A 14241-nucleotide genomic window follows, 5' to 3' on the forward strand; every position below is an offset into this window, starting at 1 on the left:
ATAAGGATTTTCACAGTGACATCACCATTTGCAATGCAAACTCCTGTGACTGATCCCTCTTAAACCTGCTTGGCTCCTTATTTTTCCTTCCTAGTGTTTATGTTTTGTTTAGCCATAACTGTCAATTTGACATAGCTTAGAGTTATCTAAGAAGAGAAGCCTTAATTGAGAAATTTTCTAGATCAAACTGGTCTATGGGAATGTCTATGCAAGCTGTCTTTATTAATTGATATGGAAGGTCCTAACCTTCTGTGGGCTGTACTATTCTTAGGCAAGCTATCCTGGGTTGTATAAGAAAGCTACCTAAGCATGAACCTAAAAGCAAGTGAGAAAATGAGCCAGGAAGCAGTTACTTCGTGATTCCTGCCTCCAGGTTCCCACTGTGAGTTCCTGGCCTTCAATACTAGACTGTGGGAAGTGGAGGAGGAGGAGGAGGAGGGAGGAGGCGGCGGCTGCGGCAGCGGCAGCGGCGGCGGCAGCGGCAGCAACTCTTCCAACTGAAGGGCCATCAGCAATGGAACCAAGGCGACCAGGTCCTGGCAGGCCCTGAGCCCAATACCACTCACCATCGATGGCCAGCCGGACCGGCAGATTTACAGTGCCTTTCATCGCACTGAAGCCACATCAGAACTCTGCCTCCCACCAGACAGTTACGAGAGACTCTCCACCATCTTGACTCTCGGATGCCAGAGAGAACTGACAGCCTGAGGTACACAAACATAACCCGAGGCCAACATTGCTGGGGGGGGGGGGGGAGGGTCTAAGCCCGACAGGCGTTGCCCTGCACCCGGGTCCTGGGCTGTTGGGGGGGGGGGGGGCATTGGTGTGCCAAGCCGGCCAGGAGGTTATTTGCCCACCAATCTGTCACGGCGCAAGCCGCCATTATGGCTAAGAGACCAGAGAGTTCTAGTAGGCAAAGCCAGCTAACAGTCATAACCTGAGGCTAACATAGCGGGGGTCTAAGCCTGACAGGTGTTAGCCTGCACCCAGGCCCTGGACTGTCCGGTGGGCCATCCGTGTGCCAACCCGGCCAGGAGGTTGTTAGCCCTGCAGACTCTCCCGGCACTTTCAGGGACCACGTGCACGCCGCCATCTTGGCTATCTGACTGAACCAGGTAACAGTCATAGCCCAAGGAGAACATTGCTTGGGCCTAAGTTTGCCAGGCTTTTGCCTAGACTCAGGGCCTGAGCAGCTAGGCTAGCCTTGTGTGCACCAAATCGATTGGGGGAGCGGCTGCCCAGCAGAGTGATCAGCATTTGGAAAAGGTCGCCATAGCATAAACTATCAGCACTCCCTGAAGGAGCAAACGGACACCACCTGGTTCACAGAGACCATCTGGGGCAAGGCACACTAGGGCTCCAAGGGCACCCAAGAGGAGGGCAGCACATCAGCAATCTGTGACAGGGGAAACCCAGCCATCCAGTGTTGCAGAAATAGCCCTACAGCCTCACAGAAGGCTCAAACATCAGCCAGAGACAAGACCAACTAATGCCAGAGATAACAAGATGGCAAAGGGCAAACGTAGGAATGTTACTAACAGAAATCTAGGCAATATGGCAGCGTCTGAACCAAACTCTCCAACATCAGCAAGTCCTGGATACACCAACACACCAGAAAAACAAGATTTGGATTTAAAATCACTGGTCATGATGCTGCTAGAAGAACACAAAAAGGACACAAATGAATCTCTTAAAAAATATAAGGGAACATGAATAAGATATAAACCCATATAATGGAAACACAAAAATCACTTAAAGAAATTCAGGAGAATAAGGCTCAAGAAATAGAAGCCAATAAAGAAGAAACACACACAAAAAAACCTTAAATGCAGGAGAAAGTGAGTCAAATGGCAAAAGTCATGAAAGAGGAAACACAAAAATCTCTTAAAGAACTAAAGGAAAACACAAACAAACAAATGTAGGAACTGAGCAAAACCATCCTGGATCTAAAGACAGAAGTAGAAACAACTAAGAAAGCACAAAGGGAGACAACTTTGGAGATAGAAAACCTTGGGAAGAAATCAGGGGCCATAGATGCAAACATCAACAACAGAATACAAGAGATGGAAGAAAGAATCTCAGTTGCCGAAGATACCATAGAAACCACTGATTCAACAGTCAAAGAAAATGCAAAATGCAAAAAGCTTGTATCCCAGAACATCCAGGAAATACAGGATACAATGAGAAGACCAAACCTAAGGATTATAGGTATAAATGAGAGTGAAGATTTACAACTGAAAGGGCCAGCAAATCTCTTCAATAAAATTATGGAAGAAAACTTCCCTAACCTAAAGAGAGAGATGCCCGTGAATATACAAGAAGCCTACAGAACTCCAAACAGACTGGAACTGAGCAGAAATGCCTCCTGTCAAATAATAATCAAAACCCCAAATGTACTAAACAAAGAAAGAATATTAAAGGCAGTAAGAGACAAAGGCCAAGTAGCATATAAAGGACGACCTATCAGAATTACACCAGACTTCTCACCAGAGACCATGAAAGCTAGAAGATCCTGGGCAGATCTCATGCAGACTCTAAGAGAACACAAATGTCAGCTAAGACTACTATACCCACCAAAGTCTCAATCACCATAGATGGAGAAAGCAAGATATTCCATGACAAAACCAAATTTACACAATATCTTTCCAGAAACCCAGCTCTACAAAGAATAATAGGAGGAAAACTCCAATACAAGGAGGGAAACTACACCCTGGTAGAAGATAGTAACCTTCTTTCATCAAACCCAAAAGAAGATAACCACTCAAATATAAAAATAACATCAAAAATGACAGGAAGTAATAATCACTATTCCTTAATATCTCTTAACATCAATGGACTCAATTCCCCAATAAAAAGACATAGACTAACAGAATGGATAAGGAAACAGGACCCTACATTTTGCTGCATACAGGACATGCACCTCAGTGTCAAAGACAAAAACTACCTTAGAGAAAAAGGCTGGAAGACAATTTTACAAGCCAATGGTCTCAGGAAACGAGCCAGAGTGGCCATTCTAATATCAGATAAAATTGACTTTCAACCTAAAGTCATCAAAAGAGACATGGAAGGACATTTCTTGCTGGTCAAAGGAAAAATCCACCAAGAAGAACTTTCAATTCTGAACATCTATGCACCAAATGCAAGGGCACCCTCATTCATAAAAGAAACTTTATTGAAGCTCAAAGCACACATTGCACCTAAAACAATAACTGTGGGTGACTTCAACACTCCACTATCCTCAATGGACCGATCAGGAAAACAGAAACTAAGCAGGGACACAGTAAAACTAATTGAAGCTTTGGACCAATTGGATTTGACTGATATTTATAGAACATTTCACCCTAAAGCAAAAGAATATACCTTTTTCTCAGCACCTCATGGTACCTTCTCCAAAATTGATCATATAATGGGTCACAAGACAGACCTCAACAAATATAAGAAGATCGAACTAATCCCATGCCTCCTATCAGATCACTATGGTGTAAGAGTGGTCTACAATAGCAACAAAAACAACAGAAAGCCCACATACACAAGGAGGCTGAATAATACTCTACTCAATGACACCTTGGCCAAAGAAGAAATAAAGAAAGAAATCAGAGACTTTTTAGAATTTAATGAAAATGAAGGCACAACATACCCAAATCTTTGGGACACAATGAAAGCAGTGATAAGACGAAAACTAATAGCCCTAAATGCCTCCAAAAAGAAACAGGAGAGAGCATACACTAGCAGCTTAATGGCACACGTGAAAGCTCTGGAACAAAAAGAAGCTACTTCACCCAGGAGGAGAATAAGACAGGAAATCATCAAACTCAGGGCTGAAATCAATCAAGTGGAAACAAAGAGAACCATACAAAGAATCAACGAATCCAGGAGCTGGTTCTTTGAGAAAATCAACAAGATAGATAAACCCTTAGCCAGACTGACCAAAGGGCACAGAGAAAGTATCCAAATTAACAAAATTAGAAATGAAAAGGGGGATATAACAACAGAAACTGAGGAAATTCAAAAAAAATCATCAGATCCTACTACAAAAGCCTATACTCAACACAACTGGAGAATCTGGAGAAAATGGACAATTTCCTAGAGAGATACCAAATACCAAAATTAAATCAGGACCAAATTGATCATCGAAACAGTCCCATAACCCCTAAAAAAATAGAAGGGGTCATAGAAAGTCTTCCAACCAAAAAAAGCACGGGACCAGATGGTTTCAGTGCAGAATTCTATCAGACCTTCAAAGAAGACCTAACACCAATACTCTTCAAACTATTCCACAAAATAGAAACAGAAGGAATACTACCCAGCTCCTTCTACGAAGCCACAATTACACTGATACCAAAACCATACAAAGATCCAACAAAGAAAGAGAACTTCAGACCAATTTCCCTTATGAACATTGATGCAAAAATACTCAATAAAATTCTTGCCAACCAAATCCAAGAACACATGAAAATGATCAAGTAGGCTTTATCCCAGGGATGCAGGGTTGGTATACAGAAATCCATCAATGCAATCCACTACATAAACAAACTCAAAGAAAAAAACCACATGGTCATTTCATTGGATGCTGAAAAAGCTTTCGACAAAATTCAGCATCCTTTCATGCTTAAAGTCTTGGAAAGAACAGGAATTCAAGGCCCATACCTAAACATAGTAAAAGCAATATACAGCAAACCGGTAGCCAGCATCAAACTAAATGGAGAGAAACTTGAAGCAATCCCACTAAAATCAGGAACTAGACAGGGCTGCCCCCTTTCTCCTTATCTCTTAAATATTGTACTTGAGGTACTAGCTCGGGTAATTAGACAACATAAGGAGGTCAAAGGGATACAAATTGGAAAGGAAGAAGTCAAACTATCATTATTTGCAGATGACATGATAGTCTACCTAAGTAACCCAAAAAACTCCACTAGAGAACTCCTACAGCTATAAACAACTTCAGCAAAGTGGCAGGTTATAAAATCAACTCAAGCAAATCAGTAGCTTTCCTATACTCAAAGGATAAGCAGGCTGAGAAAGAAATTAGGGAAATGACACCCTTCACAATAGCCACAAACAGTATAAAGTATCTTGGGGTGACTCTTACCAAACATGTGAAAGATCTGTATGACAAGAACTTCAGGTCTCTGAAGAAGGAAAGGGAAGAAGACCTCAAAAAATGGAAAAATCTCCCATGCTCATGGATCGGCAGGATTAATATAGTTAAAATGGCCATTTTGCCAAAAGCAATATACAGATTCAACTCAATACCCATCAAAATCCCAACTCAGGTCTTCATAGAGTTAGAGCAATTCTCAAATTCATCTGGAATAACAAAAAACCCAGGATAGCTAAAACTATTCTCAACAACAAAAGAAATTCTGGGGGAATCAGTATCCCTGACCTCAAGCAATACTACAGAGCAATAGTGTTAAAAACTGCATGGTATTGGTACAGTGACAGGCAGGCAGATCAATGGAACAGGACTGAAGATCCAGAAATGAACCCACACACCTATGGCCACTTGATCCTCGACAGAAGGAGCCGAAAACATCCAGTGGAAAAAAGATAGCCTTTTCAACAAATGGTGCTGGTTCAACTGGAGGTCGGCATGCATAAAAATGCGAATTGATCCATTCTTATCTCCTTGTACTAAGCTCAACTCCAAATGGATCAAGGACCTCCACATAAAGCCAGACACTCTGAAGCTAATAGAAAAGAAACTAGGGAAGACCTTTGAGGACATCGGTACAGAGGGAAAGTTCCTGAACGGAACACCAATAGCGTATGCTCTAAGATCAAGAATTCATAAATGGGACCTCATAAAATTACAAAGCTTCTGTAAGGCAAAGGATACCATCAAAAGGACAAATCGGCAACCAACAAATTGGGAAAAGATCTTCACCAACCCTACATCAGATAGAGGGCTAATATCCAATATATACAAAGAACTCAAGAAGTTAGACCCCAGAAAACCAAATAACCCTATTAAAAAATGGGGGTACAGAGCTAAATAAAGAATTTTCACCTGAAGAACTTCAGATGGCTAAGAAGCATCTTAAAAAAATGCTCAACTTCATCAGTCATCAGGGAAATGCAAATCAAAACAACCCCTGAGATTTCACCTTACACCAGTCAGAATGGCTAAGATGAAAAACAGCAGAGACAGCAGGTGTTGGCGTGGATGTGGAGAAAGAGGAACACTCCTCCACTGCTGGTGGGGTTGCAAATTGGTACAACCACTCTGGAAATCAGTCTGGCGGTTCCTCAGAAAACTGGGCACATCACTTTTGGAGGATCCTGCTATATCACTCCTGCACATATACCCAGAGGATTCCCTAGCAACTAATAAGGATACATGCTCCACTATGTTCATAGCAGCCGTATTTATAATAGCCAGAAGCTGGAAAGAACCCAGGTATCCCTCAACGGAATGGATGCAAAAAATGTGGTATATATACACAATGGAGTACTTACTAGTCAGCCATTAGAAACAATGAATCCATGAAACTCTTAAACAAATGGATGGAGCTGGAGAACATCATACTAAGTGAAGTAACCCAGTCTCAAAAGATCAATCATAGTATGCACTCACTAATAAGTGGATATTAGCCTAGAAAATTGGAATACCCAAAACATAATCCACACATCAAATGAGGTACAAGAAGAATGGAGGAATGGCCCCTGTTTCTGGAAAGACTCAGTGTAGCAGTATAGGGCAAAACCAGAACAGGGAAGTGGGAAGGGGTGGATGGGAGAACAGGGGGAGGAAAGGGGGCTTATGTGACTTTCGGGGAGTGGGGGCCAGAAAAAGGGAAATCATTTGAAATGTAAATAAAATATATATTGAAGAAAAAAAAAAAACTAGACTATGACCTGGATGTATAAGGCAAATAAACCCTTTCCTCCCCAAGCTGAATCTGACCAGAGTCTTTTATCCAACAGAAAGACACAAACTTTCCAACCGTTTCTGCTGTAGAACTAGAGCTAAAAAGGTGGCAACTGTAAGTAAAGTAACTGGAAAGCACTTTTGTTGAGTACTATACAATGCCTTTCTTACACTGGTCTTATAACTGCTAGGGAATTCTTTCATTTTTCAATTTTCTGTGTGTGTGGTGCATATTTGTATGCACATATATGTAGGACAAAGATTGACTTTGAATATCTTCCTGTCTGTCTCCACACAGGAAGACCAACAGATTCAACTAACCTGGACCCTTGGCGCTCTCAAAGACTGAACTACCAACCAAAGAACACACACTGGCTGGACCTAGGCCTCCCCACACATATGTAACAGATGTGCAACTCCATCTTCATGTTGATCCTGAATGAATGGAGCAGGGGCTATCCCAAAAGCTGTTGCCTGTACGTCGGATATGTTCTTTTAGCTGAGCTGCCTTGTCTGGCTTCAATGGGAGAGGAAGTACCTAACTTCACAGAAACATGAAGCCTGGGTGTGGATATACCTGGGGGAGGAGGAGGGAGCAACTGCTTAGAGGAGAAGAGGAGAGGGGATGCAGGAAGGATTGTGGGGCAGGGTGACTAGGAAGGGGCAGTGAGCTTGATAAAAAGTGAATAATAAAAAAGAAGGAAGGAAGGAAGGAAGGAAGGAAGGAAGGAAGGAAGGAAGGAAGGGAGGAAAGGAGGAAGGAAGGAAGGAAAGCAGCTGTTTTTGGTTAGGCTGTCTGTAGCTGGCAAGCTGGGATCTGCCTTGTCTGTTTCCCAGCACTGACATTACTTTTCTACACAGGTTCTGGGGTGCAAATTCATGTTATCATCACAGCAAGTATTTTATCCACTGGTGTATCTCTCCACCCACTTCCCTTTTACCTTTTATTATTCATTTTTCTTAGAATCTCCAAAGTTTGTTCTTACAAGATGCTATTTTTAATTAACTTACTATGATTTATTTCATAAGACCAGGCTACAGTATAAACTTAGCCTAAATTTAATGAATCATGCCAAGAAGCAGTACTTAAAATGCATGATTTGTATATTTTCCTTTAGGAATTCATTGGAACTTATATTTCAATCATTCCTCAAAGACTTATTCATACCTGAAAAGGTTTAGAATGCATACAATCTCTCTTACACATACATACAGCCCTAGTTCAAACTACTATCTCATAATTTGTAATATTTGATTCATTCATTGTTTATTTTCAAGAAGATTGAAATCAGTCTTCATGATTTGTTTTGATTCTGGCATTATCTCTATCTTTATTTTATTTATTCTCTTTTCCACAAAATGTTATTCAAAAATGTACACTACTGCAAATGGACTCTCTGAAAATATATATGCACTGCTGCCAACCAAATGAAGAACAAATAAGTAAACCAAATTATAACAGAGCTGTGACACCTAGAAAGGAGTCCCAGCAGAGTAAAACAGTTCAGGAAGATGACAATGAGTACAACACCCCATCTCTCACAGAACTGAGAAGGCCATGAAAAAGAAATCACAAAACAAACAGCCATAAAAACAATAACAGAACCCAACAGACTGAAGCAGTTGAAAGAACCAGGTCAATAAAAGCAATGCCCAGAGATTTTAAGAAAAATCAGTGGAATTAGTCTTTTGTCAAAAAAAAATGTATTCTGTCACCAATACTTAGCATCCTCTATAAAAAAGTACTCTACATATTTTTAAATTAAGAAAAAATATTTACTAAATTTATGTTTTTATACATATATGCACTACGTGCATACAGGAGCCTATAGAGACCAGAGCATCAGCTCCCCTAGAGCTAGAATTAAAAATGATTGGAAGCTATGGATACTAGGAACCAAACTTTGGCCGGTCCTCAGCAAGAGCAGTAAATTCTTCTAACTGTAGAGTCATCTCTCTAGCCCCTGGGCACATTTTTCAAAAGTGTACTTATTTGGTAGAATTCTACAGTAAATATTAGGGCCTTATAAGGGTAGAGGGATTTTAAAGATAGAATATTGATATTCCCTTCAATGAACAAAAAATCAGTTCAGCATTGAACCATCATCTAAATATACAACAGAAAATAACTTTTATCTTCTTTTATAATTTATAATTATTTGGATCAATAAGGTAAATTTGGATAAGGTAAAATTTTGAACTCACAAATCAACAAATAATTTGTATAACTAAATAACCAATATACAAATGAAATTTATGAAACTTTAAAGAAAGTAATGAGAACCAACACAAACACAATATAAATGAAAAACCTTAGTCATAACAGAAAATTTAATATAGATTTCTCAGAACTTAGTTGCTGAAATAAACAAGAAAATTATATCAGAAGCGGAGACACAGCTGCCACCTTTCAGGTCTGAGTTCTTTTATAGAAACTGTCACCAGAAATCTGAATTCTTCACTACACTGCGGAAAAGTTTCAGGATGAGAAAGTATGAAACAGAGTTGCAGTTTATTAAGAAAAGATTTTAGCTTAGGTTTAAGCATGGATTTTAACATAAAGGTATTTAGAAAAAGGACAGTACATATCCACATATAGACATGAGCATCTCAAGAGAGTTAAGTGCCTTAACAGTAGCCATTTAAATGATAATATAGTATAATATGAGGTTTCTTTGTTAGTTTCTTTTTTTTTAAAGATTTATTTATTATATGTAAGTACACTGTAGCTGTTGTCAGACACTTTTTCTTCTTTGTTCAGCCTGCTTGCTCACTCTAGCTGTCTTCAGACACCCTAGAAAAGGTCATCAGATCTCATTACAGATAGTTGTAAGACATCATGTGGTTGCTGGGATTTGAACTAACAACCTTTGGAAAAGCAATCGGCTCTCTTAACTGCTGAGCCATCTCTCCAGCCCTGTTAAATAGTTTCTAATACCCTCCCCACAAACTGTTATCAGTAAATGAGATAATTAGGTTCTTCCTGAGACATGCTGGACAGGTTTACAGATGACAAATGATGAAGGAATCCTTATGATATTGGGTCACAAGGTTTCCCCATAAATATAGGCTTTCCTATAAACAAAGTTTATAGTCTAGTCAGCATCTCAAAAAAGAGTAAGGCAAACTCAAAGGTCTTTCACAACTGTTAAACTTAGGTCTTATGCAAAATTCATTATCTTGGTATTCTTATTTGGAATGTCCCTATTGTTTGTATACAGGCAATCTGCTAATTGTGCTGGAATTCTTGACATTCATCAGACCAGAGGATCACTGTATTTCTAACTTGCCTTGACTATAGGATTAAGGCTTTTAACAAAAAAAAATGAAGCTTGATTAAATAGAAAATACAGAACTATATGCTCATAGTAACAAAGAAACAACTGGGTATTTCCAAACAATAGACTACACAAAATAAAACATCAAAACACTAAAAATGCTTTATATAGAAAATATTATGGTTACATTATTCTGTAAGAAAAACACAGAGATTTGCTATTCACTCTGTACCAAATATTATAATCATTTAGAAATTTTAATATTTCTCTTTTAAATAGTACTTGGGTAAAGAGAACAAAATTGGGGCTGCAGATAATTTAGGGAAGAATAATGAAAACAGTACTACCTTCCAAAATTGGAATGGAGCTAAAGTAGTACTCAAAGGAACATTTAAACATTAACAGAATTTATTAGAATATAAGACACACAAATTAATAAAATTTTACCTGTAAAAGATGTAATAAAAACAATGTATATTGTGATAAAGGATTTCAGTATATATGCACACACACATAATTCAGTATATATGAGCACACACACGTAATTCAGTATATGTGTGCGCGCACACATAATTCAGTATATATGCACACACACATAATTTAGTATATATGCACATATACATAACCCAGCATATATGCGCACACACACATAATTCAGTATATATACACATATACATAACCCAGCATATATGCGCACACACACATAATTCAGTATATATACACATACACACAGAAAAAGTAAGGAAGGGAAGAAGGAAATGCTCTACTGTCAACTTTGTCAACCACACGAAGGACACATTTCTCTTTTCCTACTCTCACTCTTGCTAGAACATTCTGAATACTTTAACTGTATTTATGTTTTAAATCACACTACTTTTCTTGCTTTTTTTTTCTTCCCAGTCTAGCTGTAAGAAGCATATAATGGGATATATAAGATCTGTAGAACCATTTAGCACCACAGAACTGAACTTAGAGCTAAAAGTGAGCTTAAATCTTTTCAATATTTAAACACACTAAGGATTATCACTCTAGGATAAAACTGAATCTGACACTCAATATGCATGGATGCTGTTAAAATTGTAAGTAATAATAATAATAACAAAAATACCAAAAATCAGTACTTTGTCATTTTTTATACAAAAATGACCTTTCTGAGGTCATTGGAGTAAACCTGTACTTCTCAGTAATTTTGTGAATAAGACTTATATAAAAGAAACTCCATCTTAGAACTTGAGGAATATAGTTCATTACACTTATAAAATAATAACTGTTTTCATCAAAACACTCCATCTTTATTCCTATCCAATTTTCTAGATACTAAGGACAGCATAAAAGCACATGAGACTGGGGAGATGACTCAGTTGGTAAAGTACTTGTTGTGCAAGCACGAGGACCAGAGTTTAATCCTTGGCATCCATGTTTTTAAAAAACTGGATGGGAATGAACACCTGTAATCCCAGCACTGATGAGGCAGAAACAGGAGGATTTCTGGGCCTCGCTGGCCAGCCAGTTTGGTTGGATCAACAAGCTCCAGAGTAACTGAGAAACCCTGACTCAAAAACTAAGGGGAAGAAGACACCCGATATCAGCCTCTGACACCCCCCACCCCAGTCAGCACATAGACGTTTTGCATGTTTCTCTGCATACACATGTGTACATGCAAGCATGTACACACAAAAAGAACATAAGCATAACACTCTACAATAATTTTGTGTTATTGCAGATCTCTTATTTTTTTCTATAATCACTCTACTCAGAACATGTCCAATCTTGTCTAATCTCAGCAGAGTCAGGCATGATTAACTACCTGGATGGGAAAAGTCTCTGGTTTGTATAAAAACTATATATATTTATAAACACTTTTACGAGTACCATTCATTGTCACAAGAGCAGAAGCAGAGAAAAGCATAAACCTGCTCTTTTCAATTTTCTGATGTGAATATACAAAATATCCATGATGAACCTTTGCTACCAATATCTGTACCACCTCCTTTTGTTCTCACATAAATTAAAAACAAATAAAGAACTGAATTAACCTTACATACATATGCATGTAAATTTAACAAATAAGTTAAACTCCCAAACAAGTTTAAGTTGAAATTCATCTTGCCATTGTCGAGAAATGACCTGACTTAACTAGCAGATGAAATTGTAAACCTTTTAAAAAAATAGTCTCAAAAAATAAATGTTTTTATGTTCAAATTTTTGTATTAAAATGTAAGATACATTACATTGTATTTAAATGCTTCTGTGTTTGCAATGTTAGCTTTATGAGTTGAACACTTCTAGATATTCACCTTTTTGGCTGTAGAAGAAGGCTCCTTTTTCATACTTTTTAGTAAAAACTCTGGCATGTTATTTTCAATATCTTCACGAGTTCCCTTTTTGTGCAAAACTGCAGCCAGAAATGAAATAACCTGGAAGAAAAAAGACTTTTTCTATTACTACGTATAACTTTACTGTACACGTGACAAAACAATCAGTAGCATACTACAGGCAAAAAGATGTTAGGGGAAACAGAAAAACATTGGCACTTTATTTAAATTAACAAGCAACATATAAAACTCCACATTGTCATCTCCTCTGGGGACAATTCTGCCCACCGAATAACTTATTTCTTGGTTCTGTCATCTGAGATAGTACCTTTAGTATTTGTTTCTGTATTTGTTTCTATCCATGGATACTATCTTCTCAAAGCCTCTAGAATAAACTATACATATTTTTTTTTCTTTTCTTGTAGAAAATAAATTCCTTCAAGGAGAAAGTATTTATCTCACAAGTTTGTACTTATGTTTATCTAATGAATGACAGAGGCTAAATTAAGATAGGCTAATACACTCATCAAAACATACCATTTGAATAGCAGCTACTTTCCAAAAATTAAATGAGAAGGATAAAAGTAAGAAAAGGATGCAGACCCTAACAGTCAACCACAAGGAACACTCAATCGATTAGATACTTGCTGGTTCAAATGTTAGCTCTGGTTATTTGGCAACTATGTGAACTTCAGCAAGGTAACTGAACTCCCTAAAGTTATCTGTAAAAATGACAAAAATAATATCAGCAGGGTTATTTTAAAGATGTGAGATAAGCCGGGCGGTGGTGGCACACGCCTGTAATCCCAGCACTCTGGGAGGCAGAGGCAGGCAGATTTCTGAGTTCGAGGCCAGCCTGGTCTACAGAGCGAGTTCCAGGACAGCCAGGGCTATACAGAGAAACCCTGTCTTGAAAAAAACCAAAATCCAAAAAACCAACCAAACAAACAAAAAAGATGTGAGGTAAATATGTATGAGTTAGCATCCATATAAAAGGAAATAACTCATTACTTTGAAGCATAAATTGTAAATTATAGAATTAGAAAAACTATAAAGGAAAGTTTGGATTTGGGGCTAAATAAGGAAGCTGACAGGTCTCATTTGTGCCCTATATAGCCTAGAACTAACTCACTTGGTAGTCCTGTCAAGGTGGCCTCAAATTTTAGCAATCCTTCAACTTTCCCAGGTTGCTTACAAGTTACAAATTACAGGTGTGACTGTTATTTTCTTGTCAGTGCACACCTTATAAGAAAAGTTATTGTTTGGTTTGTTCTGGTTTAGTTTTTTGGATTTGGTTTTTTTGAGACAGGGTTTCTCTGTATAGCTTTGGCTGTCCTGGAACTCACTCTGTAGACCAGGCTGGCCTCGAACTCAGAAATCTGCCTCTGCCTCCCAGAGTGCTGGGATTACAGGTGTGTGCCACCACTGCCAGGCAAGAAAAGTATTTTTTAATATGCAGATATATGATCTATATCCCAAATGATAAAAGGGATGGTAATGAGAATTATTAGAAGAAATAAAAGTTGATCATTTAAAATAATATCTTAAGCCATAGGCTTATTAGTGATGAATATTAATTACTTGCCATGGCAAAAGTTTAAAAATTAACAAAAATTCACAACTAGGTACTTCATAAAATAAAACTGAGACACAAAATTGATTTAAAAGAGGACAAGTAGGTACTTCATAAAATAAAACTAAGACACAAAATTGATTTAAAAGAGGCTAGAGGGAAAAAGATCAGATTACCTACAATACAGCAACAATTAAATACAAA

General features: G+C 38.2%; 1 protein-coding gene across 11 annotated transcripts in view; it reads right to left on the minus strand.

Annotated features, from left to right (window-relative positions):
* Positions 1-14241, minus strand: part of Ercc6l2 (ERCC excision repair 6 like 2) — a 127714-nt gene that overhangs the window by 83453 nt on the left and 30020 nt on the right. For all 11 annotated transcript variants that reach the window (XM_052157653.1, XM_052157651.1, XM_052157652.1 and 8 more), the window contains one exon: positions 12447-12566. In XM_052157653.1, coding sequence (XP_052013613.1) covers positions 12447-12566 — 120 coding nt within the window. The remainder of the gene's footprint in view (positions 1-12446; positions 12567-14241) is intronic.

Source organism: Apodemus sylvaticus, chromosome 14 (assembly GCF_947179515.1).
Source record: "Apodemus sylvaticus chromosome 14, mApoSyl1.1, whole genome shotgun sequence".
Classification (NCBI taxonomy): Eukaryota; Metazoa; Chordata; class Mammalia; order Rodentia; family Muridae; genus Apodemus; species Apodemus sylvaticus.